The following is a 24,681-nucleotide window of genomic DNA, read 5'->3' as shown; positions in this document are numbered from 1 at the left end:
GGTGCATAACAAGTAATCAATAACTTTTTTAAACAATGTTCGAATTTCATTTATTTCTGTCTTGCCATTCTTAATGAACCGATATTCAATAATTACTGCTAAATCAACGTCTTGGTGTAGTTAGAAACTCATTTTAGTAATGTTCAATTATTTTGAGTAGTTACACTGATCGTCTATTTTATGCCTTTGTGGAAACTCTTGCATGTCTGATTATCTGACAATCATAAAGAAAAGTAATAGTATAATAACAAGTATAATAACACGTTTGTTCTGACTTTAACATTTAAAATAGCAGGGTTGATCTTCAGACATTAATGGATCTACTACAGTATAATTTCCCAGAATTCCTCTAACACGGTCAAGAATAACAACAACAGCATATTTAGTAAGGAAGCCAATTCTGTTACAGGAAAAAAACACATAATGAGTGGCAAACCTCGCTGAAGTGTGTCACAGCCGCTTGTTTTGAGTGGCTCTCGAGGCTATTGGGCTTTCGATAACCAGATTGCACCTGCTTGATCTGATTTTAATCAGTTTAATAACTTGTCCAGCAGACTACTTGCATACCCTGGACCACCGCCATCACCACTGCCTTCTCCAACACCACCACCACCACCACCACCACCACCACCACCTCCTTGTGTTTGGGGGCTGTCCAGCCACAGCTCCCAGCATGTCCAACGAGCCAGGATGACAGGCACCACCTGACTGCACCTCTCTAATCAAACAAGAGAGGGGCTGCAGCTGACATGGCTGCTCCCTTCCCCACCAGTGGCACAATGGACTCGTGGACCGACAGGCATGGCCTGCCGATGGTAAAGTAAACTGAAATTATAGTTCTACTATTAACAGGCAAAACAAAGATTGGTGTTGGAACCTCGCTGTTGCTTTTCTCAGTTTCATATTCCTCAGTCATGTTGTTGTTTATCATTGAGCTTGATAAGATAATGCTAAAGAATTTACGAGGCATAGTTAAGCGAGTAGTAGTAGTGTCTTATCCATGTAGTTGTATAATTTATTCTATGTCTATGTCATTTATTCAATGATAGAAAAAATGCTGTCATTATCTGCTAGGTGACTGATGACAGTGTAGTCGACATATTGCATACAATTTGCCCAATGCTATCAAACCACATTGTACCAATACAGATGAACCTGCGGTCTGTATTTACAACTGAGCAACAGCGAGTACTGGAGCGTTACTATGACAACGGAATGACCAACCAGAGCAAGGCCTGCTTTCAGCTAATTCTGCAATGTGCTCAAGAGACCAAATTGGACTTCAGCGTGGTGCGGGTAGGCCCATAAACTTAGTGAGTTTCTCTATGTGTGTGTTGTCTGTATCTATGCGTGCACGTGTGGTCCACGCATGATTATGGGTCTCGAACCTATGATTTGTGTTGCACCGGTTTCCTTTTTTCATAAATCTGTGTATTACCACAGGGAATGTGCATACTGTGAGCCAGGTATTTCCCAGGGGAAATTGTGAAGCGTGCACATGAGTAATTATGATGTGCTTTAATCGTATCAATTTTTCTGTATTACTGCTAAGAGGGTCTTTTTTTCTACTTTTCTCAGACTTGGGTGGGAAACAAAAGGCGTAAACTGGCCTCTAAGACGGACCAGAATGGAGGCATGCCTCATACCTCATCCAATCATGGACAACTGGGGGGTCTTTTATCCAATCACGCACTGGTAGGGGGATCTATATCCAATCACAGCCTGGCAGGAGGGCCCCTCATCACGGGAACCATGTTGCCTGCCGCACGGAGCATCCAGAGCAGAGGTCATCTTCTTCCTCCGTCCTCTTCCTTCCCCCCTTCCTCCCTCTCGTCTTCGTCTCATTCATCTTCTTCTCCTCTCGGCAGTGGCAACAACAATAACAACAATGATGTCATCCTTACTGGGATCTACTCCCTCAACCCGGCCCCCTGCCCCCGACCGAGACCCTTGCCTCCGCCCACTCAAATGGACACCACCGTGGCTCTGCAGAACAAACCGCCTCTTCCTCTCACTCAGTCGGTCCACATCAGGGGCCATGCTAGCACCTCTCCCCTTCCCCTGCGTCTGGTTACTCCCCCATCCAAGCCCCCGTCCCTCACAACTCCGCCCGGACCCTCCACCTATACGTCGGCTAGCAAGGCGGGCCTCTCCCTTTCTGCGTCGGCTGTTGGTTCAGGGTCAGTGTCGGGGTCGCAACCGGTGCCCAACAGCTGGGCTAGACAGTATGGTTCGGTGCAAAGCCGCCCCTGGTCCTCTTCGTTACAACCCCAGCCCAGGTCGCAGTCCCGAACTAACTCCAGCCCCCTCACTCAACCGCCTGCCCTGCCAAGGGCCCGGGTCACGGTCCCGACCCCACCCACACCTGTGTCACCCTCTGACCACACCCTTCGCATCCAGCAGGTCTTCACCCTATCAGGAAGAGCCAACAGCGAAGCTCTGAGGCCATCTCAGACGGCTTCCACGAAGACGGCTTCCCAGGAGAATCGTAAGGCGGTTTCCCGATCCCCCGACGCGGCGGGCTACTTCTCCATCGCCATGGAGACGGGCAATGAGGAAGACGAATGGCAACAGGAGGCGGAATTTGCTAACATGTCCGCTCAGTCCCATACCCGCATGGAGCAGACCTCAACCAGCCTGTCCCACGTTGAAGTGATGGGGTATAAACCAGGCAACCCCACCCCTCCTTTGAACTACAGACCTCCACCGCACCCAAGCAACGCCGCTTCTCAAGGCAGTTACTCCACCACACCTCAGACCTCACTCTCAAGGCATGGCAGCTCACCGGTCAGTCTGGGCTGCATTGCTCTTGCAGGTCTCTTCTGCACCGAATTCAACGTATTACCATTCCATGTGTTATTTCCCTGTCTTACTACCTTACTCATGTGGGCAGAATTCGTTCAGTGGGTCTGCAGTGTGGCTGCAACTCAGCAACTCCAGAAAGAGAACAGTGAGTAATGTTTGGTCCAACCTTGATTGAATGTTTTTTTTTTTGTTTTTGTTTTTTTTATCAATATAAAAGATTAGAATTGTTTTTGTCCCCGCATGGTTGTATGCACTTCACTTATTGCCCCGTTGTCTCTTTTCAAACATAAATGGATGCTACGCAGGGTCACGGTACTAGTACCGGTAGTAACACAAAGGGGTTTGTTTGTTCAGCTCCAGGATCGGACCCAGTTCAGCGACGGCGACCTCGTCCAGCTGAGGCGCTTTTGGAACAGGGGCATGACCAGCCTTGGGTTTGTCTGCAGGGAGAAGATCACCGCCGCAGCCAACCAGCTCAACGTGGACACTGAGATAGTCAAGGTTAGTGGCACACTAGTTCTCTAGCACAGTCTGCAACATAAAAAAGGGTGTTATGGATGGTGAATTAATGTCAGACTGACTGACTGACTAGTTTCATATCGACCAGTCGGGAAAGAAAGCATTGCATACTATGAAAAACAATTAAATATAAAAAGCACACAATTGCTTGATCCATCTCTGTTTGGAAAACAGAGCTAGATGATACAATAAAAGACAGAAAGAAAAGTGTAGAAATTGTTGTTTAAAGTCTATGGCTCTTTGTGATCCGTTTGACTTGCTCTTCGTTTCGGTAGACATGGATCAGCAACCGACGAAGAAAATGCCGGCTGATGGGTATTGAAATCCCTCCACCAACTGACGGGCCAGCTGTATTTACCTCTTCTCCTGGAGACCAGTCCCTGTCCCTTACCCCCGAAGAGGAAGCTCTTCGAACGCCCGAACTGGGAGACGAGTTGAATGACGAGGGATCTCTCTGCTTGTCTGAAGGTGAGGATGCAGATAACAAATCGGCTATAAACTTAAATGATTAATAATCGATTCGGACACTAATCCTTTGCTTTCTCCGCTAGATGGCTTGGCTGATTCCTTCCAGAGAGAAGGAGAGGATGGTAGCGGCATCTCGAACCCTTGTCCCTTGGCTAACGATGTGGTACGATTTGTGTGGAACCTGTGGATAGTGTTCATGAAACAAGCACTATTTGAGATCTTAAGTCCAAGTTTAAATTGGAATATATTGTGTGCATATAGTCTGAACTCAATTTTTTTCTTCTAATACATTACCAAAATGCTCAATGTATTACTGCACTGTCATAGTGTGTATAGTGTTGTCCTTCGTGTACTAAATTTAATAATCTCACTTGTTTAATAGATTAAACACTTTCTATCCTGTTTATACCCAAGTAATTGGTATCCATGCTGTTTAATGTTTATTTGCTACACTTTCACATGCTGAGGGTGATACTCGACCTGATTCAGTTACAATTTGAAAGTGGTATACCTGCCTCGTAGCAGTTGTGAAGGAAGATGGAAACCCGCGAGTGTAGCTTTCGCACAAATGAAAGGAAAAAACATTGATGTTCTCCTTTCAAACGTATCCCCCATAATAATCAGTTTTTTTGGTATACAGAAAATAGAGATCATTGATGAAGATGAGGAAGATGTCATTGAAATGATGCCTTCAGACATGGAGCAGATGCACAACCTTTTGGAGTTCAAGGTAAATGACAAAATACTAAAATGTTCTCCTTTTTAGTCCTATGTTGTTGTATGTTTATAACCATAATAATATTTAACCTGGTTAAAAAAAAATATATATATAGAGTTATCTTACCTACTCGAGTATCAAAGTACCATGCATTTTATGTTCAAAACAAATATTGTAAATTCCTGTTGCTTATAAGACTCAAAATATTCTATTTACGGAGAGATCGTATTTCCCCACATGAACAGCACATTATTTATTTAGACTATTATACTCTTACGCATGGATGTGGGTGCCAGCACATTCGTACATATAACACTCAATACTAAATTGAAAGCAATGCAGTCTCCCCCGCACAGTGATTCACTATTTTGTGCGTCTCCAACTTTGTCCATTCCAGCACGAGGAGGTGCAGTTCCTAGAGAGTGAGCTAGAGAACCAAAAACAGAAGTACCAGGAGCTTGAAGAGTTCACTAAGAGTCTGGTCAATGCTATAAAGAACAATGATTTGAAGACACAGCAGGTACATGATATAGATACGTATGCTTGACATGTATATATTATTATATATATTATTATTATTATTTTACAGAAATATTGCCTTAAGTCTGCATTGAAACGTTTTACATAGAGTAAGAATTATGGGTAATTGTTCCTAAATCAATTTTGTACGAGACAAAGGCAAAAGATCAATACATGATCTTGGTCTACAATGACTTCTTCAGGACCTCTTGGCCAGTCTACCTCAGCCCGATGATGGCGATGCGAAGGAGATCACTGATGGACGTGACGATGAAGAGTACACTGGCATGCCAGGAGCAATGTCACCGAGCCACGATGACCAATCCCCGTCAGTGATCCCCCTCAGCCAAGGCTCATCGCCTGGCCCCGTAACATCACCCATCGCTGCGAGCCCTCCGCAAGACTTCCCACCGGTCACCATGAACCACGACGGCCTCTCGACCGAATTCACAGAGCCCTCTGCATCAGAGGAGCCCCTGGAGGAAAGTGTTACAGAAAACTAAAGACTGTTTTTACATACTGACATACCGTCAGAATAACCCCCACACGCCCAAATTAAGCTAGCATCGGACAAGAGCGAGTACTCTGTCCTTCTTGCGCATACACCCACAGGGGTCAGGGCTCTCAAGTCTCACGCATTCGGCGTGAGACACGCGCAATTCAACCCATGCACACGCTTTGCATTGGTGGAAATGGGTAGGGGGAGTGGTTAAGTAGAGCCTTCCGATTGGACGGTTTGACTTTAGAGTTACCGTCATGTTTTGTATTTATTTTTTTACCATTATTGTTTTATGGGGGACAAACATTAACACATTTCTCCTACAGGGGATTGATAAAGTTATATCTATTGAACAGATAGAAACACTGGGTCATACTTTACACACTTTACCACAGCATTGGCCTACTGAATGCCACAGATATATTTTAAGCATTGGACTGAATGCCACATAAATATATAATTATGTTTTTGCACGTTTGCAACGTTTAAAAGTTCAGGGAAAAGTATATGCCTCTACTGGTGTTGCTTAGGCCAATATCCTTTTGAGGCAGTGGTGTTTCTGAATATTAGTGTTAAGTGCCAATAATGCTTACTATCATACATTAGTCCCCATATCTGTGGACACATTTGTACGCAGTCGCATATTAATATATACCCCCCCCCCACCCCCCCTGCCGCCTGCAACAAAATCTCACTCTGAACTCAGTTCAAAACTTGAGAGCCCTGCACCCATATTACCACAACTCCATGCCTAGTGCCTGTGGATTAATGCTTCACTATGACTGTTGGGCAGACAATGCCTTTTTTACTGCATATAATTTCGCCTTGCTCTGGTCTCGCCCCAGACGCGATAATAAATAACCTAATCTGAATTACAAGAGAATGCTGTGTTTTGTTGATAAACTTTTAAATTTGTTTGGTCTTTTACATGGCAATCATATCAAAGAGATGTGACATGGCTGTTATTATCCATTAGCACATGCAATCCATTGACTCTTTTTCCAGTGTTGCTCTCAACAAAAACATAATGTAGCTTAAGCTTCTTAGGTCCACTTGGATACAGGAATGGACAGGTTTATACAACAGTTGGCCTTAAACCATTTGACACATACCCTTCCCAGGGATTAAACAAAAATATTCTAATTCTTGACCTCAATGACATGTTTTATTATGCCAGACGTCGATGTACTCGCGTCATTCTATCCATGGAGCACAATGGATAACGACCACCATCTCCTCCCATCACTTTAACCCCAACCCCCTCCCACTTTCCCGGTTTCAGGTTGTTGCTCTGCAGGTTTGGGGGAAATCCTTAACTGGATTGCGTCAGAGCTACGTCAATAATCTCTCATTCACTGACGTTTAGGTACCACAGTAGCCGCCATATTCGCATCTATGGCAGGGTAGCGGTGTTTGGTGAGCGTATGGTACAGTCAACAGAATCAACTATTCAGACACCAGCCCCCCTTTTCTAAGCACATAGCTGTTATCCGTCGTATTAGCGTGTTTGTGTGCGATCATCACGACCGAACATCCGGACTTCCAAATAGGGGAGACATGCAACGTGGAGCGGGGGTCTAGGTTGCCTACGATGCCTTTCTCCGAGCCAGCGGAATCCTGGCACAAGATGGAGGTAAATAGCGTTAGTAGCGAGGTAAGTTTGTGAACTGAAGACCCGTGTGTTGTGTCGATTAAATCCGTATCTGTACTAGCAATGCGATATTTCGTGCGTGTCCCCTCCTGGTTGTACAGAATCTCCCGTCAGGAGGAGCTGCAGCGAAGCAAGCATTGGCAGTGCATCATGCTAACACAATAGCTGGGGCTAACAGCTGTGGGGATAGCGCTAATGTTTATTTTGTATGCCACTACGGGTGTTGGTTAGGTTTGTTTATTGTAGTTTAAAGCATTATGCGTAGGGTTATTGTAGTGGGGACATGCCTTGGGGCATCGGTAGACGCTACATTGTCCTGATTGTTGGACTGTACTAGCTAAGGTTTTGTCTCCACGGCTAGTTCAAGGTTAGCCAAGTTGTTTAGCACATGAACCAGCGGGTAGAATAGGTCCAACAAGAGCCAAGGCGTCTTTATTGTTGACTTTTGGCTCTTAAAAAAATGTAAACTATTTTTCGTAAACGCCCCCACATCTTCCATACAGGCGAATAACCAAATGTTTCGCATGTCAATCGAAGAAGCATATTTGTAAAACGTGTGTTCTGATGTGACATTTATTTAAGGCACTTTCATTCGTCCAAGAGTAGACGCAGGACAGTGCTGTTGTTTTTTGTTTACTTGTTTATTTACATGAGCAGTTATTCCAATATATTTATAATTGGACTAAACTGCCCATATTATCTGATGGATCAGCAATGTAGACTTGTTGCGCACCGACGAACACGACAAAAACCTCGAGAAAGAGAGGCGACATCGAGGTTGCATCATAACAAATGCATTTCGCGTTGAAAGCCCAATGCTCAGTTGAGAGCCTCGAGTTAAATGTTTAAGATTAAATGTTATGCTGTCGATGTTTGGACAAAAACAAACATCGGTTTGTGTGTTCTACTCGGGTATCCTCATTCTCCTCCAACGTCCTTTGCAATCCTTCACAAATCTTTCACGCCTCTTAGATTTGTTAGAGAAAAGGGCACACACTTCATTTTACACAGATTCAAAAACTGGGGTTGTTTCACTATATTTGATCACTCTAATATGGCATCTCGTCGCGGCGGATGGATACCATATTGGAGTGATCCAACAATTACCTCACATAACCTTGGTTACCTACGTAACCTTTGTTCTTCAAATACAATCAAACGTGGCCCTGAAACGTAGCAGAGGCACTCAGCATGCAGGGTTTGCAGAGTACATAATGGCATCAAAATGAAGATGTCTTTATAAAACAACGCACGCACTATTCAGCTTGCTTCTTGCCAAGCATACAATTTTTCTACATGTGCTTTTATATAACCCACGTTCGCTAACATACTCAACTCTGTATCATGATGACTGGTAAAGGCTAGTCAAGTTCATTGCTGCTCGGAGTGTAGGCTGTTGCACTCCTCTCTACCAAGCTGTCATGACACTTTAAGGTGGGAGTAGAAATCCAAGTGTGAATAATGACACATCCACAGAACACAAACCTGCAAGTCTATGGGCTAGCATTTTCATGCATACACAAGATGTTTTTATCACATGACCCACCTGCTTAGTTCATTGCATATGGTAGTATTTGGAAGGTAATAGTAAAAATGACAGATTTTGGAAATATACTCTACTCTCTATTGCTAAAATAACGTGGTCCTATCGTGTAGGTCTGTTTTCTGTTTTTTCCATCCATGCGAGTGTCTGCGATGCTCCGCCCCTTCAGTGGGCTTATGTACATGTATGAGTCATCCCTCCCCGTAGACGCCTGATGGAATTCAACACACACACACACGCACACACACACAGACACGTTTACGACACAAGAACATTCAGCTTGTTAAATCCTCGTTCACTGAATAAATGATAAAACTTGCATGCTTCAAATGATTTCATTACATCTCGAGATTATAATTGTTTCCCCAATGCGTGTCTGCACATGCGTGTCAGACGCATTTCTCTGCATTAAAGGGGCATGTACGTTATTCTTTAAACAAATAATAATTTGGTGTATTGAACATTGTCATCATGGCAGCCATCCATCATCAGATTAACCATAGCCTGAAGTCTTGAATTTACTTTGTCTCACGAGCTGCCAAGAAAAGCAAAAGCAGGCAAAAAAAGGCTGTCAAATCCACAGAATCTGATACATTAATCAAACATCCACAATTGTACATGCATGAATACTCACACTACATATTAAAAACAAAATAAGTAAATAAACGTTTGTTGGAAAGTAATTTACGGATCATGTCCACACTTACTCGTACCACCTCCCTACTAAACACTAGCCTCCCAGTCGACCAGCCATGTTGTGCCGCTCTGTCTGAGGATTAGGCAACAATAGTTCTAGGAACATCAGGCTTTATAGATGGAGAGCCACAGCTGGACTGGATTTGTGTATGGACTGGACTCCATATTGTTTGAAAACAAACGTCTCTTCAGTACAGTCCCAGCGTTAAAGCACAAACCAAGTCTGCTTGTGACACTCCATCCTGGCTATGTTGTTGTTGTCGTTTGAAACATTTTTCTAATACACACTTTGGGTCTGCAACCTGTGGTGTACAGTGCTGAATGTGTGCTCTGTTTACAAGGCATATTAAAAGTAGCATATCCGCTGATCAGGTCCGATGGTTCCCTTCCAGGTCAACGGACATCAGATCATGGACGAGCCCATGGAGGAGGAAGAGCCTTTCACGGACTGTGTGAGTATTGATGATATTTGCTTTGAATGGTGTCGTATATATTTGTCTGTTTGTGTGCAAATGTACACAACAATAATCATGTCATGGTGTCTGTCGGCGTCAAAACTGCTCTGTTGTGGGTGTTGATGATATGTGTCTGTGCGTGTTTGTGTGTAGGACGATGAGGGGGGTTATAAGGAGATCCCCATCACCCACCATGTGAAAGAGGGCTGTGAGAAGGCAGACCCGTCGCAGTTCGAACTGCTCAAGGTCCTGGGCCAGGGCTCTTTCGGCAAGGTGAGGAGACGCCTACTGGTCATTGAATACAGTGCTGGTAGCGAAAATAAGGTGGCGCTGAATCTCTGGCTGACGGCTTGCTTGTAACAACAGCAGGGGCGTGCCTTGTAATCAAATGCCCACTTGCCCTCTCAGGTGTTTCTCGTCAGGAAGATCATGGGTCCAGATGCTGGTCAGTTATATGCAATGAAAGTACTGAAAAAGGCATCGTTGAAAGGTAACCCATTCTCCACATGTCTTGTTACCTGCTCTTAACCTTTCCCTGATAGAAACGTATCAACCGACCCCAGTGGTCTGTATATGTTGTTCACATTAGCTAATTGAATCTCTTGGTATGTTCTTGTATTCTTGTTGTCTCCAGTCAGGGACAGAGTTCGCACCAAGATGGAGAGAGACATTTTAGTGGAGGTCAATCACCCCTTCATAGTGAAATTGCACTATGGTAAGAGAAGCACTATTTGTGTGTTGGTGAATTCACAAACAAATGTTGTGTGTCAGGAAGGGAATTTATATACCTTGCCTTTCCACTCTGGTCTTCATATACCAACTGCCACCTATCCTAAAGATTGGCACCAAAAACACAACCAATAACTAATGAATCCCTCAGTCAGACAACTATAATACTAGTTATCCCATAGTTATCCTGTTAAATACTAACCCATTCAATGTGTCTTAAAGTAAACTGTTCCTGTTTGCCTTTAGAAATCATTTAAATGTATCGTGTTAACAGCTTGACAGAAATGTGTCAGCGATTATTTTGAAATGATAATGATTCATATTTCAAATGTAAGCTAAATGTTAGTTTTTCCCTTAAACAATTGGGGTCGTTGAAGAATTAGTTATGCAAAAAAAAGCTATAATATCATTCCAGTACATTCCAGTATGCAAGGCATCATCATCACACCATCGCATAACCAGACTACTTAATCAGTCTCAATATAAACTAATGCTATTACTGTCTCATTTGACCTCTATGTCCGTCTGCTATTCTATCGTTTTCTCCTCAGCATTTCAGACCGAAGGAAAACTGTATTTAATACTGGACTTTCTAAGGGGAGGAGATGTATTCACTCGTTTATCCAAAGAGGTAAGCTCGATTCTAAGCACTATTTCTTAATGTCGGCCCACAAAATCATGATTGCTTGTGACAATATTTGACATAATAAATGCATTTTAGACGAGTGGGGCAAAAATACACTACAGTTCGATAGTAGTTAGACCAAAACAATGGATGTAATGAAATGAAAAAGACTAACATTATGCATGATGTTATTCTAATAATGGTGTGTAAATATGCAACCATATTTCCCCACTATTCTATGCATCTCCTTATTTACGAATATAAATACACATTTTTAAATGCATGTTTATTATGTATTGCATTTCATTGTGTGTGTGTGTGCGTACATGTTATTGCCAACACAATGTTTATCATTGTTCAAAATGGCCTCAAAGTGTATTCCAGTCAGTGCAAATAAGGTAGCCATACTTGCCTCATCTCTTGCTCCCTCACCGGACTGACTTCGACAAAACCGATTCAGTGTCCTTTGTTCATTACAATGAAAGAGGCTGATTGTGTCTGGTGATGCTATAAATATATGGCCTGTTAAGCCCTTTTTAGACTGTACCTATTTAATCGAATTGAATTGAATACTGCAGAAAGTTGGTTCAATCTCGGGTGAGATGTAAGCACAGAGATAGAAGAGGTGAGAGAAATTAGGTCCGTTGTGAAGATGCCAATGCAAAGTATGCATACCTTGGTTTAACCAAATAATAAATCCGACCTTTTGATATTGCCAGGCATTGTAAAAACTAACGTCAAATCACAATTGTTTATGTCACAAGGAGAGCAATGGCTCTATTCAAGTAGAAGCAATTGCACCTAATTTGTCACTGTTGTTTTATGCTTTTCTTTTTACTCATCTTGCCTTATGCCCTATTGCACTTAGATAAGCCATAAAAAAAAATATTTTTAGTAAAAAAAAAAATGGGAGGTTGTCCTAACCCTAACCGACTTGATTGTCTGCCTGTGCCTCATCAAATTATTTTAATGATGTTGTAATGAAGTATTATATCCTTTGATCCTTGGATATACAAAATTGTGAAGACAAATGTGGAAAAACTGTTTATTTCACAGTGGGTTAAGACATCATCTCAATAAGCACTAATGTTATTCAAGTTGTGCTTGAAAATTTGAAATTCTGTTGCATAAAAGTATTAAAAAGTATAAACGCAATTTTGCGTTTCATTAGTAAAGTCTTGAATTGCTAAAAATTGGCTGAACTATTGGTCATTACTGTCACTAAGTCTCCCAACATGTTGGCGAATTCATGAATAGATGTTTAAAAATAACCAATGATGCCATGTTTGTCTTTTTGTTTGACATTCTTGATTCTAGCTGCTGCATTTCTTTCCTCTCCTGAGTCCAGAGAGTAAATTTGTCCAGTTCTTGTCAGGTTATGTTTACAGAGGAGGATGTGAAATTCTACCTTGCAGAGCTGGCCCTGGCCCTAGACCATCTGCACACACTGGGCATAGTTTACAGAGATCTCAAACCAGAGAAGTATGGACATCCCACCCACTAGTCACCATGACCCTACCTCGGTTATCTTATTGTCTTTCCTCTTCCTTTTGACATCACCCGTGTAACCCTGACCTGTTAGCGTGCCTCACCTAATCCCTATACATGACCTCACGGCATTACCGCTTGACTCTCACCTATGACCTCACCCCGTACCTCTTGACCTCTCCCCGGTGGCATCCACATTTGACCTCTTACCTGGGACCTCACTTCTATTCCTCTTACCTGTGTCAAACTGTTCCCCTCTTACTCTCTACCAGTGTCCTCACTGCTATTCCACTCAGATGTGATATCATGTTTTCCTCTTACTCTCTACCTGAGACCTCACAACTATTTTCACCTGTGACATAATTTCACCTCTTTCTCCTTACCTGTGACCTCACCTCTATTCCTCTTATCTGTTATTAATGTTTCTGCTCTTAAGAGTCATTTAAATTAGATTGAGTTTAGTTTGGTGATGTATGATACTTATTTATATGGCAATAGTTTCGTTTTAGGGATTCAATTAAGTAAGATGGGTTCTGTTTTTCAGTATATTACTTGATGAAGCTGGCCATATCAAGTTAACAGGTTAGTACTTGCCGTTTCCTGTAATCAACTGTCACTAAGCTTTTAAGCAGTAAAATCTATGCAAATAAATAAATAATGCAATATGCATGCAATTATAGCTGGTTCATCTTTTTAATGAGTTTACAGATTGTCTCAGGTGTGTTGTCTTCCAGCTTTGGATTTATTGGCTCTAAATCCTCTTGTGCCTTACCCTCACCATTGTAGTGTGATGTAATGGTTCTCTCTCCCTCTCTCTCGCTCTCGCTCTCGCTCTCGCTCTCTCTCGCTCTATGTCCATGTCTCTCAGACTTTGGGTTGAGTAAGGAGTCAGTAGATGCTGATAAGAAGGCATATTCCTTCTGTGGTACAGTGGAGTATATGGCCCCTGAGGTGGTCAACAGGAGAGGACACACACAGAGCGCTGACTGGTGGTCGCTAGGCGTGCTAATGGTAAACAAACACAAGTACAACATTGACCTCATCTCAATTTCCTTAATTCGATACATTGAGTTTCTCTTTAAGTTGATTTGCTTTTATTCTCAGATGGTCTACCGTGTGGGCCGAACCGACTCTAATCTGTCTTGTCTCGGTTATTTTTCTCCTTGTTGCGTTCAACAGTTTGAGATGCTAACGGGGACATTACCGTTCCAAGGGAAAGACCGCAACGAGACCATGAACATGATTCTCAAGTGAGTCCGCCTCCGCCCTTTTTACTCTCATCCTGTCCGTTTTCCGATTTGTTCGAAGTGCCTCGAGCCCTGAGTTACCATGAGCAGCCTGGGGTCAGAACGTTCACGATGAGGCGTGAAGATGGCCTGTGCAGAATACTGTGAATGGCATCCGTGATATGTTGGGTGTCTACGGTTGAGGATGGGATTCACCCTGCTAGCGGGCACTACGACGTCAGAGTTTTTACATTTGTAATGGAAACACTTCAGCATACTGTGTATGACATGGTGTACGATGCTACACTAGTAGACCTGCAATATTATTATAAAAGGTGATGTAATGGGTATTATACCAGTTTCTAGAATCTATAATGTAAATAAATGCAATGAACAATGTAAATATGGACTGGACTTTCTCTGTAGATTGAACACATGCTATTGAATGCATTCCCTGTTATTGTTAGTTGGAGGTAACTTGCCAGGTAACGTCAATCAAACATTCTGGCATCACCCCCCCCTCCACCAGTCTGATTGTTGGGGTTAAGAGTGCAAGAGAGGGAAAGTCTGGGCACCAATGTAGCCCCGCCCCTAAATATCATCACCAGAAGTCAGCGATAAAGCATTTTTTTTACCCGGTTGGGTACTGGCCTAAACGGCGGTGTTTGGTTTCCGTTTAATCCACCGTTGACTTTGGACTGCTTTCACTCACTTTCCAGTATTTGTCTTTTTTTTTCTTTCGTCTGAGCTGACCCCTAGCACTCTCTGATCCCATTTCCTCTCAGAGCTAAGCTGGGTATGCCACAGTTCCTGAGTCTGGAGGCACAGAGTTTGCTGAGAATGCTGTTCAAACGTAACCCTGCCAACAGACTCGGTAAGGAACACTCGCGGAGAGCGAGCAGATGTTGCAGCAGTATAAATGGTAGTCCATAGATAGGAAAAACAGACAGTTTGACAAGCAACCCTACAAGTAGGAACTTAATGTTGAAAGAAACAGAATAATGGGTAATAAGCAGCGAGGGAGTTCCACTGAATACATTATGTTATGACTCCCTATGGGGAAGCAGCCTCAACGTAAAATACCACAACTAGAGATGTCCGATATTATCGGCCCACCGATATTATCGGCCCGATATTAGCATAAAAATGTAATATCGGTCAATATCGATATCGGATTTTTTTTGAAAAAAAAAAAAAAAAACATGGCACTTTTCCCTTAAATTAAGTTGAAGTATTTTTCTTATTTTGCACAGACAATGTTAACATTTGGAAAGCCTTGTTGCATTCAAGAATGCATCCAGTGGGGCATCACAATAACATTAAGCATGTTGTGTTAATTCCACAACAGGAGATATGTAATGTTACCTAAATTAGGTTTGAGGAAAAATAACCCAAATATCGACATCGGTATCGGCTGATATCGGAATCGAAAATTTAGAGTTGGACAATATCGCATATCGGATATCGGCAAAAAAGCCAATATCGGACATCCCCAACCACAACCTTAAACTATGACACAGAACATCGCTGAGATGGAGATGGCAACTTGGGCTGGGCAGTATAGCCAAACAATTATATTGCGGTATAAATTAAAATGATCAAGCTCACGGTTTATATCACGCTATGACACTGGGAGGTGCTAGAGCTTAGGGAAACTGTTCTTTTTCACTCGATGCCCTTGTTTCGTATAAGGACCACCCTTTATCAATGTTTGAACAAGGGCAAGATTCAAGAAGCAGCGGACATCCCTCACACAACATTTGACTTCTTACTACTTATTTTTTGAAGCGATATCCAAATAAAACACATCTCTGAACCAAGGGAATGTTTTCACAAGCTAAATCAGGGAAAAATACGATGTCAACCAGATATCAGCGTTGCGTGTAGGATGTCTGACCACTCCTTCACTCCGCCCATATCAGTGTTAAGTGACGTTTTTTATTTAATTTTTTAAAATTCTTTCAATCAATTAACTCTTTCATTCAATTCATACCGATTATACTGTCCACCCCATCATGTACCAGCTGCCTCCTGCCACGCTGTCAACATGGCTGCATGCTACCGGTATCCAATTAACCAATTAACCAATTAACTCACAAACAAGTCACGGTGAAAGCTTCCAAAAGACAGGACTAAGGGGTGTACTGGATTGTTACTACACAAAGTAAAACTAATACAGTCATTAGTTACTACAATTTGACAGAAATAATAATTTTCGACCACTCAACTTTGCATTCATCAAGTCATCGTGTAAACAGTGAGGTGCCCTTAGATCCTTTTACCAGAATGTTTCAAGTTAATTGAGTTGTGTGTCTCACCTTGGTCCATTTGATTATGCCGAGCTGTAATTAAGTTAGCAGCAGACTCTGAAAGCAGATCCCTAAAGAGGTGTGTGTGTGTGTGTGTGTGTGTGTGTGTGTGTGTGTGTGTGTGTGTGTGTGTGTGTGTGTGTGTGTGTGTGTGTGTGTGTGTGTGTGTGTGTGTGTGTGTGTGTGTGTGTGTGTGTGTGTGTGTGTGTGTCTCTAATGGAAAGTGGTAGTAAAGTGGTAATGAAGCGGTAAATCGTGTTCCACACACTTCCCCTCTCTCTCTTCCACTCCAGGCGCCGGGGCTGATGGTGTGGAAGAGATCAAACGGCACGCTTTCTTTTCCACTATTGACTGGAATGTGAGTGCGCACACACACACACACACACACACACACACACACACACACACCCTCCTCCTCCTCCTCCTTCTTATTCTTCTTCCAAATATAACCCCTTCCACAATTAACCAGTAACAAGCAATATAAAGTAGGCAAGTAGTTAAAAGTCTACCAGTCAACCACTGACTAGCCAAGCTCTTGTGAATCATTTGATAGTCTATGGTGGTACAAGCCTGCCAGTTTCGGGGTGAATTGCGTCCAGCATACAACGCAGCTGTATACCAGACAAAGCATGATGTTCAACTTTTATCACACACACGCAAACTATGTTTTTCAGCCTCTATTCAGGCTTCACACCTAACAGACTGTTGGCACCCTGACTGCTGGCCTGCTTAGGTGTGTGTGTGTGTGTGTGTGTGTGTGTGTGTGTGTGTGTGTGTGTGTGTGTGTGTGTGTGTGTGTGTGTGTGTGTGTGTGTGTGTGTGTGTGTGTGTGTGTGTGTGTGTGTGTGTGTGTGTGTGTGTGTGTGTGTTGGTGCATGTCTGGGCAGAAGGCCAGCTCTCTGTGTGTGTGCCCTAATAGCGCTGTGTGAGTGTTTAGGCAGCAGCAGGAAGCTATTGGGCAGCCAGAACAGTGAGGGGAGGGGATGGGGTTAATCTGGTGGTCGGCCCCTCTATCACGCATCAACAGGTCCCCACAACATTGAGGCTGGCATGCACTTTAGTGTGTGTGTGTGTGTGTGTGTGTGTGTTAATACATGGTTTTAATATATTTGCATCCACAACAGAAAGTGCTCACAAGTGTGGCGCTGGCTAACGTGTTGATTATTTCTCTAAGTTAGTGAGTACGTGTGTTTCATTATCCACAACAGAAGCTGTACAGGAGGGAGCTCCAGCCCCCGTTCAAACCAGCCGCAGGCAAGCCAGATGACACGTTCTGCTTTGACCCCGAGTTCACCGCTAAAACTCCTAAAGGTAAGTGTGCACGCCTACACACGCCTGCGGTCAAAAGCAACCCGCCACTCTGGTAACCATGGTGACGCTGGCAACCTTCACAACGTGTGTGTGTGTGTGTGTGTTCCAGATTCTCCTGGTATCCCTCCCAGTGCGAACGCCCACCAGCTCTTCAAAGGCTTCAGCTTCGTGGCCCCGGCGCCGTTCGAGGAGAACGCAAAGGGCTCGCCCCTGCTCAGCATACTGCCTATAGTTCAGGTGGGCACGCACACGCACAAACACGGCGTTTTACTGTTCACACCCAGTGGTCAGGACGTGGACCCCTGTTAACAACATCCACCTCCAGAAGAGTAGCGGTCACACGTGGCTGTGAGAGACGACGACGCGATGCTGAACAGATACTAGTAGAGGGCCGTTATCATGGTAACGCCGTTTATGTTTGAACTGAAAGGATGTTTCCGTGAGATGGATGGGTACTCGGTTCACTTTATTCATCCCTCTGGAAATGAAGGCGTTAGAGCAACGGCACACATCCGTACCAACGGTGATTAATAATGCAACTAGGCACATCTGTAGCAACAGATGGAACACTTAAACACGCTTAAACACGGACAAGGTTTTGGCTTTGGCGAAATGTTTAGATTTGGCTCGGGGGAGATGACCATGTTTATACCCCTGATTATGGCTTTTGTCTTTTAGCTTGTTTTGATGATATCATTATTTGAGATTGATCTATAGACGTATTAAAGAAAGAATGAATGAATGTGTCCACTTTTGTACTGTATCATTTGTATGTTTGTTACTTCCTTATAAGCCCATATGGACTGGATACCTACAGGGTGCAGGAGACTTAAATCAAATCAATCGATCGATCTTCTGAGATACTGATGCAGAACTACCCTGGTCCTCTAGATGCACACAGGCTCGGCGCAGTTCTCTGACCTCTACGACCTCCATGAGGACATCGGCGTGGGCTCGTACTCCATCTGCAAGCGCTGCGTGCATCGGGTCTCCTCCACCGACTACGCCGCCAAGGTAACCGAGGGCAACCACGCCGGGACTCTGGACAAGGAGGGAAGGGGTCGGGGCGCGGGTAGAGCTGAAACATGGCTGCCGTCATGGCAACGTAGATTTGTTTGTGCAATCAAATCAATGGATCAAAGGAAGCTGTTTATCTGTAGTATAGTTACTTGAGTCAAGGTATTGCGGGTATGGCTATGGCGGGTAAATGCATCTGCCTGGAAGGCTGCCATTGGTCACGTTCCAGAGGCCAGAGACTCTGTGGTGTAGCCCTCGGAGACCCTAGGCAGCTTGACTTCTCCTCGCCCTACAGGAAACACTTCCTCTTCTTTGTTTACCTCTATAAATAACGGATGGGTCAAAGGTTTGCTAACACTAGGGTTTGTGTAGTGAGTTGCTTCTCCGCCAGTAGAGGGCAGCACAACTGCAGCCTGTTACTCCAGCAGTGTTAACGCAATTCACACATTCACTCTTATGCTAACTCGTCATTTAAAATTCCCTTCATGGGATTGACTTGACGTTACTTTGGTTTTTGTTTATTAACTTGTGCGTGTGTGTGTGTGTGTTCTGTCCGTCCCTCAGATTATAGACAAGAGTAAGAGGGACCCGTCGGAAGAGATTGAAATCCTGATGAGATACGGACAGCATCCCAACATCATCACCCTCAAAGACGTACGTCTGATGTTTTAAAAAATTTTTTGGTTCATTATATTAATATATGTTGTACATAGAAAGCATTTCCTCATAGTAAATGTAGTTTTAAAATGTGTATTCACACCTTTGCGGACGGACTACATAAGATAGATTTAATATTGACAGCCATTCCTTATTAAAGCGTTCTCACGCTTAATTATGCGTGAGAACGAGATTCAATTCTGAGAACGAGATTCAATTCTGCAAAAGTTGCTTCTTGATGTGTGTGTTTGTGCGTGCGTGTGTCTCTTTGTATGTGCCAGGTGTACGACGAGGGGCGGTATGTGTACGTGGTGACGGAGCTGATGAAGGGTGGAGAGCTGCTGGACAAGATCCTCAGGCAGAAGTTCTTCTCGGAGCGGGAGGCCAGCGCGGTTCTCTACACCATCACCAAGACCGTTGACTACCTCCACTGCCAAGGGGTAGGACACGGCTTCATAACAACAGAGAGGTTTATCCTGAACGGGGCCGCTTTGCCCCCCCCAGGTGGGAGGCGGAGTGGGCATTGCCAGCAATGTCATCATCCACCCACTGGTAACATCTCAAATGGGAGGGTCCACAAGGGATGGACGATAAATCAGGCGATCGGGGAGTTAATTTATTCATCATACATCTCGGTGGACAGGCCTGCATGTAATGTCCATTTTGAAAATGGGAGCCCTTTAATAGTCGTGCATTAAAAGCGTCAAAGTGAGAGATTATCTTCTAATTCCATCTGGGAATATGCTGCATTTTTCAACCTATAACACAGACTTGCCTAACATGCGACGCAGTATCAAGCATAATATGGATTGATCCACCAATTGGCAATGATGTATTAGTCGGAAGAGTTGACCATGATGCAAAAATATGATAATGTATTCTTCCAAAGTGGTTTGAGCGGCATTCTCATCCCCCCCCCCCCCCCCCCTTCTCCCGACCCACCAGGTGGTCCACCGAGACTTGAAGCCCAGCAACATCCTGTACATGGACGACTCAGGGAACCCTGACTCCATCCGGATCTGTGACTTTGGCTTCGCTAAGCAGCTCCGCGGGGGGAACGGCCTGCTGCTCACTCCCTGCTACACCGCCAACTTTGTGGCCCCAGAGGTGGGTGTGTGTGTCTGTGAATGTGTGTGTACGAGAGTGAGAGAGAGAGAGAGAGAGAGGCTAGACAAGCATAGAGACATAGCGGGAATGTTTTCTGAAAGCATGGCCATGGGAAGATACAAACCGATGCGCTATGCTTTAGAGCATCTTTTGAATAGCGAGGCTAAACCACAGGCATGTTGAGAACAAAGCTGGAAAACGGCCCCTTGATGGATTTAGCTTGGAGGTCATAAAGAGGGACTGCAGCAAATGGTGCACAGTGCATTGTATCGAAGAGGAGCAGTGTTTGTAGGCTATGAAGGTGTCCTTTCCCTACCGCTTGTCCGCATCAAGGGCAGACTTGCATTACAAAGCAACAGCAACAGGCCAATGGTGACTACATAGAGTTCATGCAGTTTGTTGGATACATTACGATCAGTTCAAGCTCAAACGGTTCCCTTATACTATATTCTGATTCTTATAAACCATCATGATAGTCGTCGGTGGTTAACGTGTGTGTGTGTGTGTGTGTGTGTGTGTGTGTGTGTGTAGGTACTAATGCGGCAAGGTTACGACGCGGCGTGTGACATTTGGAGCCTGGGGGTGTTGCTGTACACGATGCTCGCTGGGTAAGACACCGCTCATTACACATCAGACCCGACAGAGTTCCTTCACCGCTTGTTCCTCAAGCCTGCCGGTTTCTCACAGCGTTCTCCCCCCCCCGACCCGGTCGCTTAGGTACACGCCGTTCGCCAACGGACCCAACGACACCCCAGAGGACATTCTGCTGCGAATAGGCTCGGGGAAGTTCTCCCTCACCGGCGGAAACTGGGACACTGTGTCCAACACCTCAAAGGTATTGAACAGACGGGCAGACAGACACGCATCGAGACAGACAGACAATATGCATTTCTTCATAGCAAATACACCTCGACTAAGATATTTTCATACAACTTCATGAAGTGATTATTATGTAGATTAGGATTGAAGACAAAGGGTTTTACCGTGAATACCAACAGGCCTTTTTAAGTTCAGTTAGAGTTAAGAAGCAGAGAAACCCATAACCTCTTGGCGTGCCTCCTGAACCATTGTATCCTGTGTGTATCCATTAAACTACTACTACTAGTTAATCCACTTTGAGTAGATTATTATTTATTATGGTGTGTGTGTGTGTGTGTGTCAGGACCTGCTATCCCACATGCTGCATGTGGATCCTCACCAGCGCTACACGGCAGAGCAGGTGCTGAAGCACGCCTGGATCACCTGTCGGGACACACTGCCTCACTTTCAGCTCACACGGCACGACGCACCTCACCTGGTCAAGGTGAGCGCACCCACTCGAACTCACACTGCTGGGGTGACACGTGACCGACATGACAAGAGACACAAAATGGCCAGTGGCTTTTGCCCCGTGTCTAATTCGGCCTCTGGTCCCACAGAATTCTTCTCAGTTGGGTTTTTGTGCAACCGAGACAACATATTAAGGGTTATCGAGGTGTGCATCAAGCATCAGAAAGTTATGTTCCATGAAGTCAAAGTCAACTTTATTTTCAACTTTGTTGTCATTTTCCAGACATACAGAGCAATCGAATTTGCGTTTATGTCTGACCAACTGTGCAATTAGAACAAAAGGATAAAATTAGGTCAAATAATATAGTAATATTTATAATAAATAAATTATAAAAAGTGCAAAAGGTAAGGCAAAACAAAACAGTGTATACAAATTAAGTAAATAAATTGAAATGTGCAATATGAGGAACATTATTTACAATATGTGCAATATGCAGTAAACTGAAGAAATTCCTTTTCAACCCCAGATAGTATCAGTCTATCGATGCCCTTCCATTCATTCAAGCTAATTAAATGGGTGGAGTCTATTCTCCATCCTTACTACGGAGCAAGCAAGTGATCTATTGAGGTGACTTCATGTCGCCAAGCCAGTGACCACCTAGCATCAACTCTCATTACAGCGGCGTGGCAGCTGAATGAAACTACTGCGCTCTGGGCTGTCGGGAAGTGCAAACTATGGAAAACAACTAGGGGGAGCTGGGATTCAAACCACGACCCTACAATCTTAAGTTTTTCCAAGAGATGTCGATTAATGAACCTTTTCATGACGTTAACAGTAGGGGTTTGGTGGATACATCCCTTCATGATAAGTCAGGCTTCTTCTTAGCATTCTTCTGTCCATCACTTAAAGTTGACCTTGAATTGATTCGAAGGCCGTCTTTGCTCAGTGCCAACGTCATTATGCTCTCTTATGTGCTGCAGTCGATCGGTTCTCTTCCCCAGGCAGCAGCCATAGGTGGGGTGCACTGCTACAGTTGTTTATGCAGGGAGTTGACTTTGTGTTGTTTCTGTTGCTGCTCAGGGAGCCATGGCGGCCACATATTCAGCGCTGAGCCAGAAGTCGAGCCAGCCGCTGCTGGAGCCCGTGGCCGCATCCAGCCTGGCCCAGAGACGCAGCATGAAGAAACTCACCTCCACGGACATGTAGACACACAACCATACACGCGCACGCACACACACACACACACACACACACACACACACACACACACACACACACACACACACACACACATGCATAAACATGCACACGCATAAACATACACACAGTCCCAATTCCTGGCCAGTAGACTGTCTCCCTTTTTAAGCTATTTATTTTGATAAACCTACGAAGTACTGCACACACACAGAAACACACACATTCACAAAGAGCACCACACAGACACATAGACACAGACACGCATACAGACACACACGAACACAAACCAAATGGATGGAAGAGGAAGAGGGACGAGCAGTTCTGTTACTGCCTGGGATACACATTTGTATTTATTCCCACTTCTTCTTTCGTATGCACTTGCCCTCCTCTCTCCCCCTCTCGCCTTTCCAACTCTCTTCCTCGCTACGTGAGGTAGAGGGGCACCAGCTGATGATGTTCTTCTTCACTGTGATTGGCTGATTCAAAAAGCTGCTTCGGTAAACTGTGGCCCTAGCCCCTCCCCCTCATCCTTACCCTCCACCCCCCCCCCCTCACCCGATTGCTCTCTGCCCCCTCCTGGTTCTCTTCTCTTTTTTTTTTATACTTAAATTTCTCTATCGTTGCTTTTTTTTTCTCTTTATGTCCTCTTAAGTGAACTAATGTATTTGAGTGTGTGAGTGTTTTATTGATGATATTGATCACAGAAGTAGAACTCCCAGGCTCTGTCTCGCAGCTGCTGGGAGAGGCTGTCGGGCGAAACACACACACACACACACACACACACACTCAGACACAGACCCAGACACGCAGTCACAGACACGGTGCAGGGTCGGGTCGCGACCTCCGTGTCAACATCATTGTGCGACACTTGTGCGCGGATACATGCATGTGTGCAACAACATGGATTTCTATCTGCGTTAAACATGCACTTTTGGCAGCTTTGCTTTGTGATAACGACAATGTATCAGAAGAGTTTATGCTGCAGATACAAAATTAATAATAATAATAATAATAATAATAATAATAATAATACAAAAACAATGCCGTTGAGGTCAAAGTTCAAAGAATGTGTCAACGCTGGGGATGGCATGTTGATGTGATGACGATGATGAAAATGAACACTGGGGCAGTAGCTGTAGGGGGTTCCCTTAGTTGTGTGTGTGTGTGGGGGGGGGGGGGGGTAGGAGGCTCGTCTCAAGACAGACCGAATATACAAAACAAAACCAACGACCACCCAACCAGATCATTTCCAAGGATATCTCTTCAAAAAGACGTTGCGGAAATTGTACCATATTGTATTTATTTCATTTAATTTTTAAGATTCTATTTTTCTTTCAAGTTCTGTATATATTGGCATTAAAGATCATTATTGACATGCATTTTGTTGTGTATCCGGGTGTTTCTTTAAAAATGTTATCGCTGATAAACAATGGACCATGTTAACTGCGTCTTTAAACTTAAATACCCATGTGTCTTAATTTATGCGTCATATGGTTATTTTTGCCATGGTCTATAAAAAGCTGTGTAAGGTCACGTAACATTTTTTCAATAATGTAGCCTACGCTGTGCTTGCATATGTGGCAGCAATTTGTCACCACTAGGTGGTGCTACTTTGCCATCGCAGCTGACTGGATAACGGACACTGCGTGCTCCCTACACCTCTGAATGTGTCCCCAGCCGTATGTAAATGATCCGCGTAGTCCGCTTGTTCTGTCTGTCCAGCCCTCAATCCCCTGGGAATATATTAAACCGCAAACCAGTGGGGTGTAGCAGACACACACACACACACACACACACACACTGAGCTGTCATGCAAAGAGCAGAGCAGGAGCACCGAGGACATTCAGGCGGTGAAGCAGATGTATGGAGAAG

General features: G+C 44.1%; 2 protein-coding genes across 4 annotated transcripts in view; both read left to right on the top strand.

The window, feature by feature from the left end:
- The window catches only part of hdx (highly divergent homeobox), a 5,642-nt gene extending 742 nt beyond the window's left edge, over positions 1-4,900 (top strand). The window contains exons 2-9 of the mRNA XM_056600109.1: positions 552-815; positions 1,150-1,296; positions 1,579-2,787; positions 2,894-2,950; positions 3,160-3,306; positions 3,600-3,792; positions 3,876-3,955; positions 4,433-4,900. Coding sequence (XP_056456084.1) covers positions 750-815; positions 1,150-1,296; positions 1,579-2,787; positions 2,894-2,950; positions 3,160-3,306; positions 3,600-3,792; positions 3,876-3,955; positions 4,433-4,558 — 2,025 coding nt within the window. The 5' untranslated portion in view covers positions 552-749 and the 3' untranslated portion in view covers positions 4,559-4,900. The remainder of the gene's footprint in view (positions 1-551; positions 816-1,149; positions 1,297-1,578; positions 2,788-2,893; positions 2,951-3,159; positions 3,307-3,599; positions 3,793-3,875; positions 3,956-4,432) is intronic.
- Positions 4,901-5,536: 636 nt separating this feature from the next.
- rps6kal (ribosomal protein S6 kinase a, like) lies at positions 5,537-24,265 on the top strand. 3 transcript variants are annotated; one of them, XM_056600106.1, is made up of 22 exons: positions 5,537-7,161; positions 9,811-9,870; positions 10,027-10,146; positions 10,282-10,363; positions 10,508-10,588; positions 11,154-11,233; positions 12,603-12,709; positions 13,260-13,297; positions 13,584-13,726; positions 13,895-13,965; positions 14,727-14,815; positions 16,544-16,608; positions 17,459-17,561; positions 17,671-17,798; positions 18,453-18,575; positions 19,143-19,232; positions 19,517-19,675; positions 20,181-20,342; positions 20,874-20,950; positions 21,060-21,177; positions 21,505-21,645; positions 22,693-24,257. In XM_056600106.1, exons 1-22 carry the CDS (start codon positions 7,120-7,122, stop codon positions 22,816-22,818), a joined length of 2,205 nt encoding a protein of 734 aa, XP_056456081.1. In that variant the 5' UTR covers positions 5,537-7,119; the 3' UTR covers positions 22,819-24,257. The 3 variants fall into 3 exon arrangements, with proteins under 3 accessions (XP_056456081.1, XP_056456080.1, XP_056456083.1); XM_056600105.1 differs by having other exon boundaries at positions 5,537-7,182; positions 22,693-24,254; XM_056600108.1 differs by lacking the exons at positions 5,537-7,161; positions 9,811-9,870; positions 10,027-10,146; positions 10,282-10,363 and having other exon boundaries at positions 10,509-10,588; positions 12,593-12,709; positions 22,693-24,265.
- The last annotated feature ends 416 nt before the right edge of the window (positions 24,266-24,681 follow it).

The sequence above is a fragment of the Gadus chalcogrammus genome, chromosome 10, assembly GCF_026213295.1.
Source record: "Gadus chalcogrammus isolate NIFS_2021 chromosome 10, NIFS_Gcha_1.0, whole genome shotgun sequence".
NCBI lineage: Eukaryota > Metazoa > Chordata > Actinopteri > Gadiformes > Gadidae > Gadus > Gadus chalcogrammus.
The sequence above is the reverse complement of the archived record's forward strand: the minus strand, read 5'-3'. Positions and strand labels throughout refer to the sequence as shown.